This window comes from Mus pahari, chromosome 1 (genome assembly GCF_900095145.1).
Source record: "Mus pahari chromosome 1, PAHARI_EIJ_v1.1, whole genome shotgun sequence".
Lineage (NCBI taxonomy): Eukaryota > Metazoa > Chordata > Mammalia > Rodentia > Muridae > Mus > Mus pahari.
Window position 1 is genome coordinate 84,245,916 of NC_034590.1, and position 18,738 is coordinate 84,264,653.

The 18,738-nt window shown below is 35.0% G+C and overlaps 1 protein-coding gene across 2 annotated transcripts in view; it reads left to right on the forward strand.

The window, feature by feature from the left end:
• Positions 1–18,738, forward strand: part of Pde3b (phosphodiesterase 3B) — a 125,556-nt gene that overhangs the window by 64,611 nt on the left and 42,207 nt on the right. For both annotated transcript variants that reach the window (XM_029535460.1, XM_021197072.2), the window contains exons 2-4: positions 11,598–11,648; positions 14,574–14,822; positions 18,246–18,385. In XM_029535460.1, coding sequence (XP_029391320.1) covers positions 11,598–11,648; positions 14,574–14,822; positions 18,246–18,385 — 440 coding nt within the window. The remainder of the gene's footprint in view (positions 1–11,597; positions 11,649–14,573; positions 14,823–18,245; positions 18,386–18,738) is intronic.

The window sequence follows — 18,738 nt, forward strand, 5'->3', positions numbered from 1 at the left end:
CTAGTTATTAATTTGATGAGACACATATTTAACTTTTGAGAAATAGAATTATTTCATATTTTGTTTAAATTATTTTAGTAGTTTGCTGCATTTTCTAAAGCATGTGGTATGGGTTCTACGTAGCACTATAAAAAGTGATTTGCTCCTTTAGCTGCCTCTCTGTTTCTTCTCTGGTTACGTCTAGCATCAAGTACAAATAATGCCACAGAATCTGCCATGTAAAATGTCTGATAACTGGATCCATTTCACTTGTGCCTCTATGTCATAATTTATTAAGCTTGTCCTCTAATAACTATCTCTATTTCTTTGTCTCTCTAATCTGTTTTTAGCCAAAGCAGAATAAGTATGTTTAGCATATGCAAAAAATATAAAACCTAAAGACAAGTATCATTGATCATCTTTTATTTCTTAATTTTTAAAAATTTATTCTATGTATATGAGTACACTGTAGTTGTGAGCCTTCATGTGCTTGTTGGGAATTGGATCTAGGACCTCTGCTCACTCCCGGCTCCCTCAGGCCCAAAGACTTATTATTATAAATAAGTACACTGTAGTTGTCTTCAGACACTCTAGAAGAGGGAGTCAGATCTTGTTATGGATGGTTGTGAGCCACCATGTGGTTGCTGTGATTTGAACTCAGGACCTTCGGAAGAGCAGTCAGTGCTCTTACCAGCTGAGCCATCTCACCAGCCCCACCTTCTTTTATTGTTAAGGCATAGTATGGGTATGTAGTGGAAACTGCCAAGGATCTTTTGCTCTTCAGACCAAGTTCTACCTCTACCCCCATCACCTTCATCTTTGAATGTTACCATTAGAATTAGTGTTCCCTGTTTTCCATAAATATGAACAGCTTCTCTCCTCTAAAAGTATTCACCATTTTAAAGGTCTGAACAGTATCCCATATAATAATATTTCCAAAGGTATGCCTCAATATTATATATTCAATTTATGCAAGTAAATTTATACTTTTCTGTCTTGTCCTGTTCAATAATCTGTGATTCATATATAGTTATAGCTATATTTCATTAATTTTCATTGCATGCATGAGTATACAATTTTTTCAATCTTTAGTGACTTGTGTTATTTCTAGCCTTTTCCTATCCTAAACTGAACTGCTGTGTTGATTCTTATTTTTGTCTCCTGGTGTCACATTAAAGCAAAAGATCAAACTTTGGTATTTTCACTAAATTTGCTATGGATTAAGCTTTTGTAAAGGACAATAAAATTGTCTGACTAATGGCAAATTTCTAAAGCTTAAAGTCTGAGAAGATGGATTAGGAGATATAAAGGTGCTTGCATGTAAGCCTGACAATCTGGGTTTAATACCTGAACCCACAGTGGAAAGAGAGAACTAGCCCTTGAAAGATATCTTTGGATTTCCCTGTCCCTAAGGAGACATGTGCATGTACACACCCACCCAACCTCCCATACAGATGAAACACAATTCTAAAATCTTTGTTCTCTAAAATTCTTTCACCTTGACACATAATTGTGAATAGAGTGATAATTCCATATGTATATTCAGTGTATAATGACCAGATCAGGGTAATTAGCATTTGTGTTGAAAGTTTGAACTTTTCTAGTTCTTACAAAATATATAAATATATTATGAATGAGAAATATAGCCACTTTCTGTTCTGTAGATCACTAGAAATCATTCCTCCTAAGTAACTGTAACGTTACACTTTATTTAACTCCTCTCTGTCCTTTCTCCATTGCACCCTTCTTTTCCTGTATTCGGTTTTTACAAAATAACTTTTTCAGCTTCCCCCACATATGAATGAGAATGTGGTATTTGTTTTTCTATGTTAGGCTTGTTTCGTTTAATGTGATGTCTTTTAGCTCTATCCATATTCTTACAAAAGGCAGCGTTTCATCCCTTTTTGTGGAAGAATTGTATCCCCTCATGCATAACCAATCTGTTTTCTTTATCTAACCATAAGTGGAAATGAAGACTAACTCATTTTTATTTTGAATATCACTGCAACAAACATGGGAATGTACATAGCTCTGATAAATTTACTCAAATTCCCTTGAGTATATATCTTGTAGTAAGATAGCTAAATCATGTGGAAGTTCTAGTTTTAGTTTTTACAGATATTCCATACTGTTTTTCTTAATTTCTTTTTTAGTTTAAACTAAATGGTATATATTAAATTCCATTTCTTGTAACTTCATCAACATTAGAAAACTTTTATTATAATTTCCCACCCTTTTTTTTTTAATTTTTCTTGTTTTTTTTTTTTTTTTTTTTCGAGACTGGGTTTCTTTGTGTAGTCCTGGCTGTCCTGGAATTCACTCTGTAGACCAGGCTGGCCTCAAACTCAGAAATTCACCTGCTGCTGCCTCCCAAGTGCTGGGATTAAAGGTGTGCACCACCATCCCCGGCCTTTCCTTTATTCTTGAGAATTTTATATATGTATATAATGAAATATGATCATATCCACCCCCATTTTCTTCTTCTAACTCCCTATGTATTCCCCCAAACAGATTCTCTTCCAACCCAAATCCATGTCTCTTATTTTTTTGTTTTTCATAACCCACTAAATCCAGTTAGTTCTGCCTGTATTATACATGTATATGGAGCCAGCCATTCCATCAAAAAGAATTAAGGTTGGGGTTAGAGTTAGGGTCGGGTACTGGGTTGGGAACCGAGTTGGAAACCAAGTTACTATTCTTGGGAATCTCCCTCTCCCAGCAGCTGACAACTGCCAATAACTTTTTAGTGAGAGGTGGGAACTGGAGAACACCTCTGCCACCTAGGCCAGAATTTTATTCAGGTTTTATGTTGGTAATATCAGCTGCTTAGTTCACGAGTTCCTCAGCCATGTCAGGTACAGAAGACAGCCTCTCACTGAAATCCTGACCATCTTCCAGCTATTACATATTTTCAGTTTCCTATGATGTCCCTTGAGCCTTGGGGACAGGGGAATGGATACAAATAATATTATTAGAAACATAAATGTTTAGGCTATTTAACAATGTGACCAGTAAGCAAAATAACAAGAGTAGGTTCTATCCTAACACCAGCCATGGGCTTCTCTGACCAGAAGTATAAAACCAGGCTTGAATTCCCTCCTGTGAAGCAAGTAAGTGAGTCCCAGAAGAATAGCTATCCTGTATGAGAGGAGATAACTTTTTTTTTCTTGAAAAGTTCACACCTATTATAAGGGGTTTGCCATTGTTTTTTACCTCTTTCCATAATTAATGCCAAACTTATGTTAAATAATGTTAATACACTCTAACTCTGTTTCTTAAAAACTGGAATGAGATGATATTCCATTGTGATTTTCATTGTCTTATTTCATTGATTTTTCCATACACTCTTAGCCTTTCTATATTTTCTTTTGAGAAATACCCATTCAGATCATTTACCAATTTTAAAATTACAGGGTTTTTTTTGCTGTTGAATTTTATGAATACTCTACAAGTTTCCACTCCCTACTGTTGGGCATTTCATCTAAGGTCCCTCTCTTTGAGTCCTGAGGGTCTCTCACCTCCCAGGTCTCTGGTACATTCTAGAGCTCTCCCCTCCCATTCCCACCTCCCGAAATTGCATATTTCCATTCATTCTGCTGGCCCTCAGGGCTTCTCTCCCCCCAAAAGTGATCATGTTCTCCCTTTCCCCACTGTCCCCTCTCCCACCTAGGTCCCTCCCTCCTTCTCTCTCTCTCCTTTTTACCCTCTCCTCACCACCTGTGTTTTCTTTCTTCTCCCTCCCAAGTGGGATTGAAGCATCCTCACTTGGGCCCTTCTAATTGGTAACCATCTTGAGTTTTGTGGATTGTATCCTGGATATTCTGTACTGTTTTTGTTGTTGTTGTTTTTTGTTTTTGTTTGTTTGTTTGTTTGTTTGTTTTTGGCTAATATCCACTTATTAGTACAAACCATGCATGGCCTTTTGGGTCTGAGTTACCTCACTGCAAACTTGATAAATATTTTCATTCCTTTGGCTTCCTTAGTTTCTTTTATCTGTGTTTATAATATTGATTATAGGGGTTAAATTGATTCTCTGCTTAAATGTATTCCTAAATATTTCACATTTACAGCTGTTAGTGTTATTACCTTTGAAATTTCTTTTCAGTAAATTCGTTATTGATAGTTTTACTGATTTGTTTATTTGTTTATTGCTACTAACAGGTGTGCGTGTGTGTGTGTGTGTGTGTGTGTGTGTGTGTATGTGTACTTAATCACCTTAAATTATTTTCTAGTTAACATTCAAAATGATGAGTTTCACTGTGACAGTGTCACTTTCATACATATTGTAGTTTGTATTAGTTTTCGTTTAATACATTAGTATTAGTTAGTTACTTTTTATCACTGTAACTAAAATCCCTGACATAAGCAAATAAAGGAGAAAGGATTTATTTTAATTTAGATTCACAGGATTCAGTCTGTGGTTGTTTGGTTTTTATACTCTCCCCAAAGAACACCATCATCTGAGGACTGAATGTTCAAACACATTTTGGGGGGTATTTCCTAGTCAAACAATAGCATGTCGCCTACTAGCAGGAACACTCGAGTTCCTGTTTTCCTACTGAGATACACTTTACTACTTCCAATTACACTTATTTTATTTCTGATCTTAGAGGAAACACTTCCAGCTTTTCCCCTTATTTAGAATGATGTTGACTGGGGATCGATATGTCAAGCATTTATTTTGTTGATCTATATTCCTTTTATACTTTAAAGGATTTTTGTTGTGGAGAGTATTTAATTTCATTTAATGTTTTTGCTGCATCCATTTACTAAGTATTACATTTATTGATTTATGCATGTTCAACAAGCCATACATCTTTGCAGTTAATCTCCAATATGTTTTAAAATATACTGTTAAATTTAATTAGAATTTTTGAGAATATTTGCATCTTTGTTCATCAGGTATAATGTTCTATAGTTTTCTTTTGTCAAGCTCTTGGCTGATTTGGGTAATGGTGGCCTCTTAGAATGACTTTGGAAGGGCTTTTTTTCCTTTTCAATAGTCTGAAATCATTTGACACTAGTTTTTCCTCTTTAAGAGTTGATTACAAATCAGTGGTAAATCTACCTAGTCTTGGGCTTTTCTTTTTTGGATAAGGCTATTGATATATTCCATCTTTCTACATGGTTAAATTTTGTTATGTCCAGAAATTAATGCATTTTCTCTAGATTTTCCATTTTATTTACTACTACTACTACTACTACTACTACTACTACTACTACTACTATTTCTTGATAACAGTCTCTAATATCCTTTGTATTTCTTTTGTATCAATTGTAGGTCTCTATTTTATCTCTGGTTCATTTATTTGTATCTTTTCTTTTTTTCCATATTTAGTTAAGTGCTTGTTGATTTTATTATTTTTCAAAAAAGTCAAGATTTCTTTTATTATCTTTAGTGTTCACTTAATGACTATTTTTTCCTGATTTTTGTTATTTCTTCCTTCTGGTTTGGGAGTTATTTTATATTGTTATTCTTGATTTTTATAGGTCCTTAAGTTGCATCATTAGGTTGTTTGAAATTTTTCTTTTATATTGATTTATGTGATTATTGCTATAGACTATCTTTTTAATCATGGTTCTGTTTTACATAATGGGTTTTGATATGCTGTATTTTGATTTCTATTTTTAAAAGAAATTTAAAATTGCCCCTATTGATTTTTCATTAACCTTTTGTTTGTCCCAAAACAGTGTTTAATTTCTATTTTATAACTTCTAAATTTCTCTTTTTGATTTCTGGTTTATTTTGTTGTGCAGAGAAGATCAATGGTATGAGTTCAGCCTTTAGAAGTTTGAGACGTGTTTTATGGCCTTTGTAGTTTATTTTGAAAAACATTCTCTTGGTTGATGAAAGAAAGTAAAGTGCAATAGAACTGTGTTTGCTAGGTCAGTTATGTTTAACATGGTCATTTATTTGTTGGATTTTCTGTCTTTTCATGAAAATGGGATGTTACCTTAGCTGATCTTCTTAGGTTCAGTATAATTTGTTCTACCTAATTGAGTGCTTTGTTATTGAGTGAATAATTGTTTGTAATTCTTTCTTCTTGTTGAATTGACCCCTTACCATCTTAAATTATTTTATTATTAATAAAATGAGTTTCCTTTTTCTTTTTTCTTTTTTTTTTTTTTTTTAAGATTTATTTATTTATTATATGTAAGTACACTGTAGCTGTCTTCAGACACTCCAGAAGAGGGCGTCAGATCTTTTTACGGATGGTTATGAGCCACCATGTGGTTGCTGGGATTTGAACTCCGGACCTTGGGAAGAGCAGTCGGGTGCTCTTACCCACTGAGCCATCTCACCAGCCCCCGAGTTTCCTTTTTCACCGTGGCAGTTTTGTTTTTATATATGTCCATTATACTTTGTTCTTGTTTGCTCCTTACCGCCTCACTCCCATCCCTCAAATAATCCCCTGCTTTCATATATTCCCTCGCTTGTTTCTCACTTCCTTTAGATCTTTTCTCCTCAAAGTCTCTTTTCTATGTTCATAGGTTATATATGTGGCTTTTTTTTTTTTTTACAGTTTTTATCTTTAAGCATATCATATTGAATATAAGTATTGGTACTCTGTTCGTATTTTGCTGTATTTATTTGGAATCTCATTTTTTTTTTTTTATATATTTGGTTGTGAGCTTAGCCCATGGAATCTTATTTTCTTTCTTTCTTTTTTTTTTCCCCTCCCCCGGAATCTTATTTTCTATCTCTTCAATTTTACTATTTATATGTAAAGTAAATTTCATATACTTGCTTTTTTTAAGGTTAATATATATAGTCTGTCTTTTAATTTAGAAATTTAGCTCATTTAAATTTATGGTTATTGGTATAATAAGGATATGCTTCTGTAATCATAATCATGTGGGTTTTTTTCTTGCTGGATATAGTACTTCTGATGGACAGGTTTTGACTTTCAAGACTTTGCACATATCACCCTAGACTACTCCCTTAACATGTGCTGTTGCTGTTAGTCTCTTGTTTTGCAGTGTGTGTAATGGGGATTTCATAGATGTGACTTACTGTTGTTTTTGGAGTTGTCTCTTTGTCTTTAATTTTTAACATCTAATTACGATATGCCTACTGGAGCTCCTTTGTTTGAATAATTTATTTGGAGACTTTTGAGCTTTAAACCTGAATGGCTATATCTTTCTGAAGATTTGATATTTTCATACATTATTTCAGTGAATAAGTGTTCTGTGCATTTCTCTTTTTCCCTATTATAACAATATTCCTAATACTGCTTTAATTTATGGTATTTTGATCTTGTGTTTCCTCTGTCCTTCCCTTACCCTTCCCTGTCTCCTTTCCTCTCTTACATCTGCAGCTTGATCTAGCCTGTCATTAAAGCTTTCAACTATATTTGTTGTTCATTTATCAAGGTATTTATCTATATATTTTTTTTAATTATCTCTCCATCTCTAATGCAGTCCAATGCCCTCTTCTGGTGTGTCTAAGGAAAGCGATGGTGTACTCACATATATCTATTTATTAAATAAATAAATAAATAAATAAATAAATAAATAAATTATCTCCCTAATGAATTCTTTTAGACCAGGAATTGTTCTGTAATTATGTTCATTTTTTTCTGTAATTCCTTGTGTTTTACTGGATTATTTTAGAATCATTATTTTTAATTGTTTATGTTGTCTAACAGTCTCTTTCCTTCTGCCTGTTTTCAGAGAACTTTTATGTTAATTTGATTTTTAAAAAATGTTTCTTCTGTTCACACTTCAATACTAGTCTATCTGTTCATACTTTGATATTTGTCTTTCTGAAGGGTTAGTTGATTTTACTAATTTTATAACGTGTCTTTTGTAGAAAATTTTCTGATGGATAGGTTTCTAGAGTGTTGGGTGAATAGACTATGTGGACATTGGTTAAATAATAGTTGGAATACTATTTTATTTATTTATGTTAACCAGCAGCATTAATGTTGGTCATAACTATGTGTGTCTCTTTGGTCTCAGTTGTAGGGGTTTGTGGGATTACTCCACTATCTGTGACGTAACTTTCTTAGGCAAAGTGGGTTTTGCCAGTGGCTGTAGTTGTGGTATATGGCTGCTCCTATGAAGTACCTGCTAGATTTGTGTGGGTCATGTGTTCATAGTGCTACTCTAGTGGGTTTCATGAGGCATATCTCAGGATACGTGACCATGAGCGTGAAGTGCTATGAGTGCCCAAGGGTTGCAGGGAATGAGATAGGTACTTACGAAGTGGAAGGTTTATGTGAGTTCCTCAACTTCAAGAGGCTTTAGGACCCAAGTTGCTTAGGGTGGGCTTTTGGCTGTGTCCTTGGGCCCAGGACATCTTGTGTTAATTATGTAGAAAAATTTGTTTCATCAAAATCTCTAATAGTGTTAAAAAAGATATTCTACTAGTGTCTTGTGGCTTTTACTGTGTCTGTTTTTTATTTTAAAATAGGAAGAGAATTTCAGCTTAAAAATAGTTGCCTTTTGATAATTTCAATCCTATGTCAAGCAGCTGAAAATAGTGACATGCTGATGCTTGAGTTGATATGAAGCCAACTTTTAGCAAAAAAGTGAGGGAAAACATGATAATAGAATGAAGGTCCATGAGGAGTGAATTTATTAAGGGAAATGACCTGCAGTAGAAAATGCTACAGTAGAGAGGACCTAAAAGTAGTGAGCAGAGAGGAAAAACCTTTCATATTCTAAGGTTTCATGAACATTTAGGATTACAGTGGCTTCTGAGTAGGCCATTTTGCATTTGTCTGAACTCGGAATGTTAGCAAAGATGGAATCAATCTTATAAGCAAGCAGCAGGGATACTTCATGCTGACGTCTTTCAACCTATTTTCATTATAATTCTCTGCTTCTACTCAGGAAGCTCTTTAGACATTCTCCTTTTTTGCAATTATTTCTCCCTTTCCTAGGTACTTTAATTCCACACATATACAGCATATATCTTTTATATAATATATTTATGTAATATGACTTTTGATTAAGATTTATTGGGAGCCTCTATCAAGAATACTAGGTCTGAATATAAATATAAATACCAATAAATACCAATACTTATTGGTAAACTTGAAAAAAACATGAGGTTTATAAAAGTCATAAGAGGTGGTTGTTCTTCTATTAAGGGATGGTGATTAGTTGATCCTATCAATTGCTAAGAAGCTTTGTCTTGCTAAAGTAAGGACAGGATTAGTGTATTACAGCTAAATCTCCAAAGCAAATCCAATATAGACAGCATGCAGAGAGTGGATCAAAACAGTATGAAGTACAAGAGAATCTCAGCAATTTATTAGTCTTAATGTCTTAAACCACATTAGTGTCTTTAAAATTCAGATTTCATGCTTATTAAGTCACAACTTAAAGTAATTATAGCAAGACTACACTTAGGTCCATATAAAACAATTGTATAAATGTAATAATCCTATCTATTAAAAAGTAACTTTTACCATTGCTACCCAACAGCCATTTTTGGGCACTGGTCCATACATTTTCTTTAAGTGAATATAGTATGTTTGAATCTTCTTTGGGAAGCAAAGATTTCAGTAGGAAACAGAAATTACTTTCTGGAAGAATGTTGATGAGTAGACAGCAACAATCCCACAGCCCCTTTTAATGATTGAAGGTGGTATATTTTCTAAAATAGGAATCTCCAAATTATAGCCCACAGTGACTATCCTACTATCAGCCTAATTCTGAACAATTTTTTATATTTTAAGACATTTTAAAGAAAAAATAAGCAAGAGACCACAGATGATTTTCAAACCCTATACTCTATTCCCTTACAAAAATGGTTTTTCCAACCATTAGGAAATGTTGTAGTGATCAAATAGATAACACAGTATTATTGTTATTGTTATTATTATTATTATTATTATTATTATTATTATTATTATTATTTATTTTGCAGCCTTTCATTTGCTGCTACAGCCATGAGTGTATGCTCAGGCTTCAGGAGAGGCTTGACTTTTTAAATGGTCTCTGCTGAGGCAAGAAGGAAATCTGTACGGACCCCAGTGAGACAATGAGGTTGCCACGGCCAGTCCTACCAGCAGCTCTGGAAGCAAGCCTGTGACTGTCCATTCCAAGCTTGATAACAGGGAAATACAGCTTGTGTCAGAGGAAGGGCATGTGTCTGAGCATGGCAGAATGCCTTTGTGTGAATGCCTGAGGAGAAGGTGGGGTGGGTGAGAAGGATGAGGATCCTGTCCTGGCTTCTCAGAAGATACTGTGAACTGAAGATTGGCCATTGCATGTATCATAGCCTGCTGGAAATGTGTTTAAAAAACAAAAACAAACATACAAAGAAAACAAGGGTATTTTCACAACCAATCCTTGTTACATATACCTGTATACATATACCAGTAACAAGAAAAAAAAGAGGCCATGAATTTGAATGAGAGGTAGGGGACATATATGGGAGAAGTATATTTTAAATTAAAAAAATTAAATTGTACAAAGAGTCCTTTTAAGGAGGATGAGGCCAAGAAATATAGCTCCCCTCTCTGTCTTCAGAAAGTGGCCTTAGTAATATATAACATAAACCAGTCATTAAAACAAGTCTTAAAAAAGATTTTTGAAACCAAAAGGCATAAGCCCAAGGATAAACAATATACGTAGTGAAGTATTAAGAACATTTTAGGAGTTAAAACAAATTTAAAGGCTACTCAGTATTAGGGTTCAAGCTTTATAGAAAATGGCAATTATAAGGAATTAGTTAAGCCAAAAGAAGAAACTTACTTATTAACTCAAAACAGTTCATAGAAATAGATTGTCATGGCCATGATAGTTCAATCACTTCAAGTTAACCATCTTGTTGAATGCAGTGACTGCTGTATTAGACAAGCCAGATAGGCAGGAAGCCTTCTAGGAAGAAGCAGAGAAAGCAAGGCTGGGCTAAGAGTTACACCAGTAGTCTTGAAAGAAAGAAACAAAAGCGAGCACTACTTTTTCATGTATAGAAAGGAGTATACTTTAATTCTTGTCGAGCATTTCCTTAAATGTAACTTATAGGGTGCAAGAAGTTCTGAAGGTTTGTCCATCAGAGGGAATAGCTACACACAGACTTCAGCTTAAGATGATGATGACTCTCTGGGGTGGGATGGTGTGTCTGCTTATAGCTCATTTGTTTTTTACATTTTCAGTGACATGCTTTTGGATCTGTTTTTCCTTTTTATGATATTTTTATATTTAAAATTTAAAATTTACTGATGTGTATGTGTTTGTCTGTATGTGTGCCATGTATGTGCAGTGCCCATGGAGTCCAGAACTGGGCACTGGATCTCCTAGGGTTGGAGTGACAGGCAGTTGTGAGCCACCTGATAAGGGTGCTGGGATTTGATCCTGGGTCTCTCTGTGAGAGCAGTGAGTGCCCTTAACCTCTGAACCATCTTTCCAGCCAAATAATAAATATTTGAAGGTTAATATAAGTTACTGTAGTGCTTTGGTTTGAAAACAATTTAGCCTTCAGATTGCTCAGTTATGGAGTATATAAATTAATGAAGTAATCTGTAAAGAGATTATTTTTATTTTTCATCTCCCCATTCCCTTTCTGAGATTTAAGCTGTTGTAGCTGTCATCAATGGAGAGGGCGCAGCTTGCCTCTGTATGTGTTTGTTCATGGCAAGTAACCCAGTGCTCTTTTACAGATGATCCTCTGGGACTGGGACTTGAAGCAGTGGTGTAAACCTCATTACCAGGTGAGTATGGTTGATACTGATGTCTGCCAAAATCACCCATCCTTTAGGTAAAGCTACTCTCATAGGATTTCTGTATAATAAAATGTTCGTTATTTGATCTAAGTTAGTCAGAATCTTTGCAGAAGTAGATTTGTAAAAGTTTATTACATATAAAAGAAAAAGAAAATTAAATATGTAGTTGTTTTAAAAGTACTTCTAATCATCATTTTCATATAATCATAATCACCAAAATTAACTAATATCTTTTTAATAAGGATGAGTTGTTTTAAAAAAAAATTTTTTGTTGTTTGTTTTTGTTTATTTTTTGGTGTGGGACACTGTTGTACAAAGGAACAGATTTCAGGCCATATACAAAACACTAAATCAGTTGGTAAAACATTTTATTATAAAGGAAACAAAATGCTCTAATTTCATTTCTGAAAAATACTTCGTATTGATTTATAACATATGCACAGAAAAGTGTACAGTTGAGTGGATTTCTACAAGCTAAACCTCCCGTTTATCTAGTACCATGTAACAGAAGAGAAAATTGCTGTGACCTCAGAGCCCCACCCACTGGATCCCCAGGGGTAATCCCTGTCCTGACTTCTAGTAATTGTTTCTTATTTTCACACTTTATATATGTATGTATAAATTGAAATGGAATAATGTATATATTAAGTTCATTTTTATCACTTAAGCATTCTATATCAGAAAGTGAAAATAGGAGTATGAGGAGAAAGAGAAAATAACTTAGAAACATATGTTGTATTTTATATACACTGCTAAGTTTTTATTTTGGTAGATCTTTTTATATTACAAATGTTCACATGTATAGTCTACTCTATAAAATTGTATTCCACATGGCATCTTGAAACATGCTTTTTCACAGTGAGAGAGACCTTAAGTATTTAATTATTTCTGCTACAGGAATTTGAACCATCTTCAGCTTTATTTCATTGATTGTCTCAATATCAACTTAAAAAAAAAGAATGCTTCTTTGAATGGATGATTTTTATTTTGTATTTAAATGTTTTTAGTTTATTTTATTATTTTGTGTGTTATGGCTATATATATGCCTGTGCACCATGTGCATGTTTCAAAGACAAGAAGAGGGTGTCTGGTGTTACAGATGGTTGGGAGTCACCATGTGGGCACTGGGAAATGAAGCCAGGTCCTCTGGAAGAGCAGCAATTACTTTTAACTGCTGAGTCATCTCTCTAACCCCTGAGTTTTTGTTTTTGTTTTTTTCATGACACAAACATTTATTGATTAATTTTCTTTAATAAGATGTTTACATGTTTATATCATGCTGTGTAATACTGTGTGTTGGACATATTTCCCTTCCCATAATCCTCCCCTCTCCCTTCCAGTAGTTCCCTTTATTCCCATGATAGTTGTGCTTCCACTTTCTTTTTTAATTAATTGATTAATTAATTTACACCCCAATAATAGCCTCATCCCAGTACCCCTGCACTCAGATCCTCCCCCCATTCCTCCCTCCTCATTTCCTCACATTCTACACCTCCCCTGTACCTCTTTGTGGCACATCAAGTCATTGCTGTATTAGGCACATTCTCTCCCACTGAAGCTAGATAAGGTAGTACAATTAGGGGAACAGGATTCACAGGCAGGGAGACAAAAAATTCAGGGACAGCCCCTGCTACAGTTGTTGGGCAACCACCATGAAGACCAAGTTGCACATCTGTTATATATCTGCAGGGGCCCTAGGTCCAGCCCATGCTCACTTTTCCCATGGGTAAGAACCAATCCCTGACACTATTAATGTTACTCTGCTGGGCTTGCAGACAGGAGCCTATCATAACTGTTCTCAGAGGCTTCTCCCAGCAGCCAATGGAAAGAGATGCAGAGGCCCACAGCAAAATATTAGATGGAGCTTGTGGAGTCTCATGGAAGAGTTGAGGGAAGGATTCAGGGACCTGAAGAGAACAGGGACTCCACAGGGAGACCAACAGTCACCTAACCTGGACCTTTGGGGGCTCCTAGAGACTAAATTTTATTTTTAAACAAGTATGTGCAGTAGCCACAATTACCCCTAAAATGAAAATGCCCTCTGGACCTTGGTAAGCAAATTTATGCTACCATAGTAGTCAGATAAAATCAAGGAGTAGGCCTCACCTGACTTGAAATGGGATATTTCCTTGACTAGCTACTGTAATGGACTTTGTTATCATTCATATTCACAAAGATCCCCAGTTTCCAGTTAAAAGAGAATCTAAATTACCAGCAAAGTCTGAAGATAAATAAGTAGTAAGGGCAGAATGGGCTTGTTGACAAGCTTGCGTGTGGTATTAGGCATCTCTGCCCTTATCAAAGTGTAGCATTCATTTCTAGAAGGACACAGCTCATAAATGTACAACCTGATGCCTATTCTCATACTCATTCCCACTCTCTCTTAGATCATCTTTGATCATTCTTACAGAATAATTTCAGAGATGCTTAATACTTAGTTTTATTGAAATTACATGAGCTCACATCTTTATTTAGTTCTGATATGTAGGAGGATAGTATTTCAACCAGTTCTCCGTGGAAAACAGTATTACTCTCAAATTTTCAATAAGAGAGACAAGTTAGCATCAGACCAACTCTTGGCCTAAACCTAGAAAAGCTGAATTAAATACTATAGTATACATTCAAGGCAACTCAGCACAACCAAGTATTCAGAGCATGAAAGGGCAAAGACTCACAGCTAAGGCAGAAGATAGACATGCATGCAAAGGAAGTAGCCGAAGTGCTTTCTTCTCCAACCCCTTTGGACTGAACTGCAGAAGCAATAAGGTGCACACGTTGTATAGCATCTTAGTCTAAGGCCTGCCACCTGCAGAAGATGACCTGTAGCTGCCTTAAATCAGACTTTTTTAGTGTTAAACTCTCTGTATAACAAATACATATTTTTCATCTTTTTTTGTTTTGTTTGTTTTTTAGAATTCTGGAGGTGGAAATGGAGTTGATCTTTCAGTGCTAAATGAAGCTCGCAATATGGTGTCAGACCTGCTGATTGACCCAAGCCTTCCCCCGCAAGTCATTTCTTCTCTGCGGAGTATCAGTAGCTTGATGGGTGCTTTCTCAGGTTCCTGTAGGCCAAAGATTAATTCTTTTACACCATTTCCTGGATTTTATCCCTGCTCTGAAGTAGAAGATCCAGTAGAGAAAGGAGATCGAAAACTTCTCAAGGTTAAAATACAGTAATCATCCAGCCTTATTTATCTCATTTAATGATTTGTCTTCATTAAAACATTCCTCTAAATGTTATATAATACACCATTTCTTTTCCAAAGATCAGCTTTTTTTGTATCATGCTGCTGGAGCTTTATAGACAGTTATGAATGAAAGTAATTCTGTACTCACTTTTCAGTCATTTCTTTCCAGGGCTGAGGAAATATCATGCTTCTAGCAATTTTTATTTTAAGTATCACTGTTAAATTTAGCAGTTGCAATTTATATGCTAAGAAGTATTTGATATCATTATAATAAGACGTAGAAAGCAGCAAGGAACTTAAGTCTAGGTTTATATAAAAGAGATCATATCATTAATCTCTTTTCATTTATAGAGTCCAGTAATTACATTGGCTGAACCAAGAACAAATGGCCATTATAATAATATATTACTATTACTTAATGATTTTTGTTTTGTTTTGTTTTGTTTTGTTTTGTTTTTTCGAGACAGGGTTTCTCTGTATAGCCCTGGCTGTCCTGGAACTCACTTTGTAGACCAGGCTGGCCTCGAACTCAGAAATCCGCCTGCCTCTGCCTCCCGAGTGCTAGGATTAAAGGCATGCACCACCACGCCCGGCTACTTAATGATTTTTACAGATCCAAAACCCTGACTCCCTTTACTTCCTGGCATTTTTATAGCTCAGGGAGCACAGGTTTTTCCATAATTAGATATGGAATTAATTTTGTCTTGGTACATAAAAATAAGATTTACTTTAGAAATTAATACATATGGGATATATTAACTTTGTACACATTATGCTTGTTTATTGTGCTGTTATCTATTGTTGAATTGTGACACCTCTCCAATATCTAAAATCATAAAGCTTTAAAGGTAAAAATATTTTAAGGATTACTGTAGTTCAGTTGTTTAGAACTAACCAAGAAAAGATAAAATTCAAATAACTTATTTTGTTAAATTGTACTAGTTTATACAGAACCTAGAAAAGGAAAATATGAAATTTTTGATATAATTTGATTTTGTCAGGTCTCAATATTAGGGTTTATAAATGTTGAAAAATAAAGCAAGGACAGTTACAGAATTTAAAACTATTGATCATCTGGGTCATAGATAGTTAATTAATGCTTCTACTTTCATAAAGTTTAGCAAATAGTGCCCATGTTCACTAGAGTTCATTTCACAACAGTATTGATTCATGTGACTTTTTAGTACACCATATAATTACAAGCACCAATTCTTAAGCTAGTCTTGAGTTTTCACCTAATATGTTTTTCTTTTTCATTTCCCACTGACATTTATTAGTCTAAGGTAGTGTTTTTTAAAGAGAGTAATTCTTGAAAATTGTGATCATTCGCAGGGTGTAGCGGCGTCCTCCTGTAACAGCAGCACTGGGGAGGTGGAGACTGAGGACTGGGTTACATACTAAGACTTTGCCCCAAAACTTTAAAAAAGAAAACAATAATATTCTAATCAGAAAAACCCTATTGAAAGCATTATTATGCTGTTGTATCTAGTGAGTAGGAAAGTTTTCTTGTATATTTAAAAAACATTTTAAACACAATATTAATTAAGCAGAATGTCTAAATAACTCATTTCCTAGGCTTTGTAGATCATTGTATTTAGAGTGCTGGAATCTGCTGATACAATTCATTTAAAAACAAGGAAGTAACAATCTTGCCTTTTCTTTTTGTTCTTTAAACTGCTTATTAGAATTTCATATCTAATTTGTCTCTGATTTTGGAAAAGCTTATAAACAAAGATTTATTTTAAATCAGAAAAAAGTCTCAGAATTTGTGGAAAAATAGTAAAAGAAAGGGGGGATAGGATTCTCTTTTTTATTAATTTATTTATTCACTTTATATCCTGATGGAAGCCCTCCTCCTCCCAGTCCCACCCCCACTAGTCCATCTCTCCTGTACTCCTCTGCTTCTCAGAGAAGGGGAAGCTCCCTAGGGTACAGCTCTGCCCTGTTGCCTCACATTCCAGCAGGACTAAGCACATTTTCTCACATTGAGGCCCCTACAGGGGGACCCAAAGGCAGGCAACAGGGGACAGATAATTCAGTAGAAATGTTTTTTTGTTTTGTTTTGTTTTTAAACATATGTTACAAACTAAGAAAGCCTATTTAAACCTAAGTCAAAGTAAGCAAGGGTTTGTACCTTACATCTATCGTACCGCAAACTTTTACAAAATCAGTGTTCTTGTGAAAACATACAGTATGTAGCTTTCTGATATTGTTGTAGTATCTCTTGTGGGGGAAATGTATAAAGCAGACATTATATTAGATGTATATCATGGGCACATTTATTTATAATACTATAAGAAAAGTATTCCCTTTGACTGAATGTTTAGATCAATTGAGAATTTACTCAAAAAGTTATAGTAAAATAACGTTTAAGATGTTCTGCACTTAATTTAATCATTAATTTTAAAGGTAACTGAGAACCTGGAGCTTTTCCACATTAGTTATCACTTATTTATCTTTTGCTAAACATATAAAAAGTGGTAACTACCCTGGGCCGTACCTTGTACTCAAGTGAATTTTTAGTGTCAGTCTTCCATGACCATTTTTTGTTGTTGTTGGTTTTTTGTTTTGTTTTGTTTTGTTTTTTTAGTTTTAATCTTTTTTTCTTTTTTATTAGATGTTTTCTTTATTTACATTTAAAATGTTATCCCCTTTCTTAGTTTCCCCTCCAAAAATCCCCTATCCTCTTCCCCCCTTCCTCTGCTCCCCAACCTACCCACTCCCATTCCTGGTCCTGACATTCCCCTATACTGGGGCATAGAGCCTTCACAGGACCAAGGGCCTCTCCTCTCATTGATGACCGACTAGGCCATCCTCTGCTACAGATATAGCTAGAGCCATAAGTTCCACCGTGTGTGTGTGTGTGTGTGTGTGTGTGTGTGTGTGTGTGTGTGTGTGTGTGTGTGTTTTATTGGTGGTATAGTTCCAAGGAGCTCTGAGAGTACTAGTTAGTTCATATTGATGTTCCTTCTATGGGGCTTCAGTCCCCTTCAGCTTCCTGGTATTTCTCTGGCTCCTTCATTGGGAACCTTGTGCTCCGTCCAATGGATGACTGTGAGCATCCACTTCTGTATTTGCCAGGCACTGGCAGAGCCTCACAGGAGACAGCTATATCAGGCTCCTGTCCACGGCCATTTTTTAAGCTCTGATTTTTTTCACTCTTGAAACTATAAATAAAATGTAAAAATTAAAAAGTGTAGTTTGTCATAAGAGTTCAGGAGCTTTTGATTAAGAAAAAATAGTTAACAATGTCAAATGTGGAAATTGGAAGTAGAAAGTTGGAAAATTTTCAAAGTGAAGTTTGTTTTACCTGTACATATTATATTGATTTGTGATGTGTCATTATATGTAACATATTAAAGGATGATAATTTAGCTGTTTTAAAATTATTTGACAGGGATTGAGTAGCAGAACCAGTTTCCCAACTCCACAGCTGAGGAGGAGCTCAGGAGCCTCAGCATTGCTAACTAATGAGCACTGTTCAAGGTGGGATCGCAGCAGTGGTAAGAGGTCTTACCAAGAACTCAGTGTTTCAAGGTAAAACTCTGAGAACCTTTTCAGTGTAAAGCATCCCCTCTTTTTGGACAAGGTTTGAAGTAGTTTTAAAATCAAGAAAGAATTGTTGCAGTATATTTAGGACAGTGTAGGTGGTAATTCTTAAACGTGGTAAAGTCTGAGAAGGCCCCAAATACAGAGACTATATTGAGACTCTAGCTAGTGTTTTAGTTCTTGTGTCTGTCAGTGAAAAAAGTGGAATGAGATAAAGTATTGGAAGTTAACTGTAAGGCAGAGAAAAACAACTCTAGGGGTGAGTACAGGCTTCTAAAGAGAGAGTAGCACTATAGATAACTTGAAGGACAAGTTTTAACACGAGAGAAGTATTGCTCAAA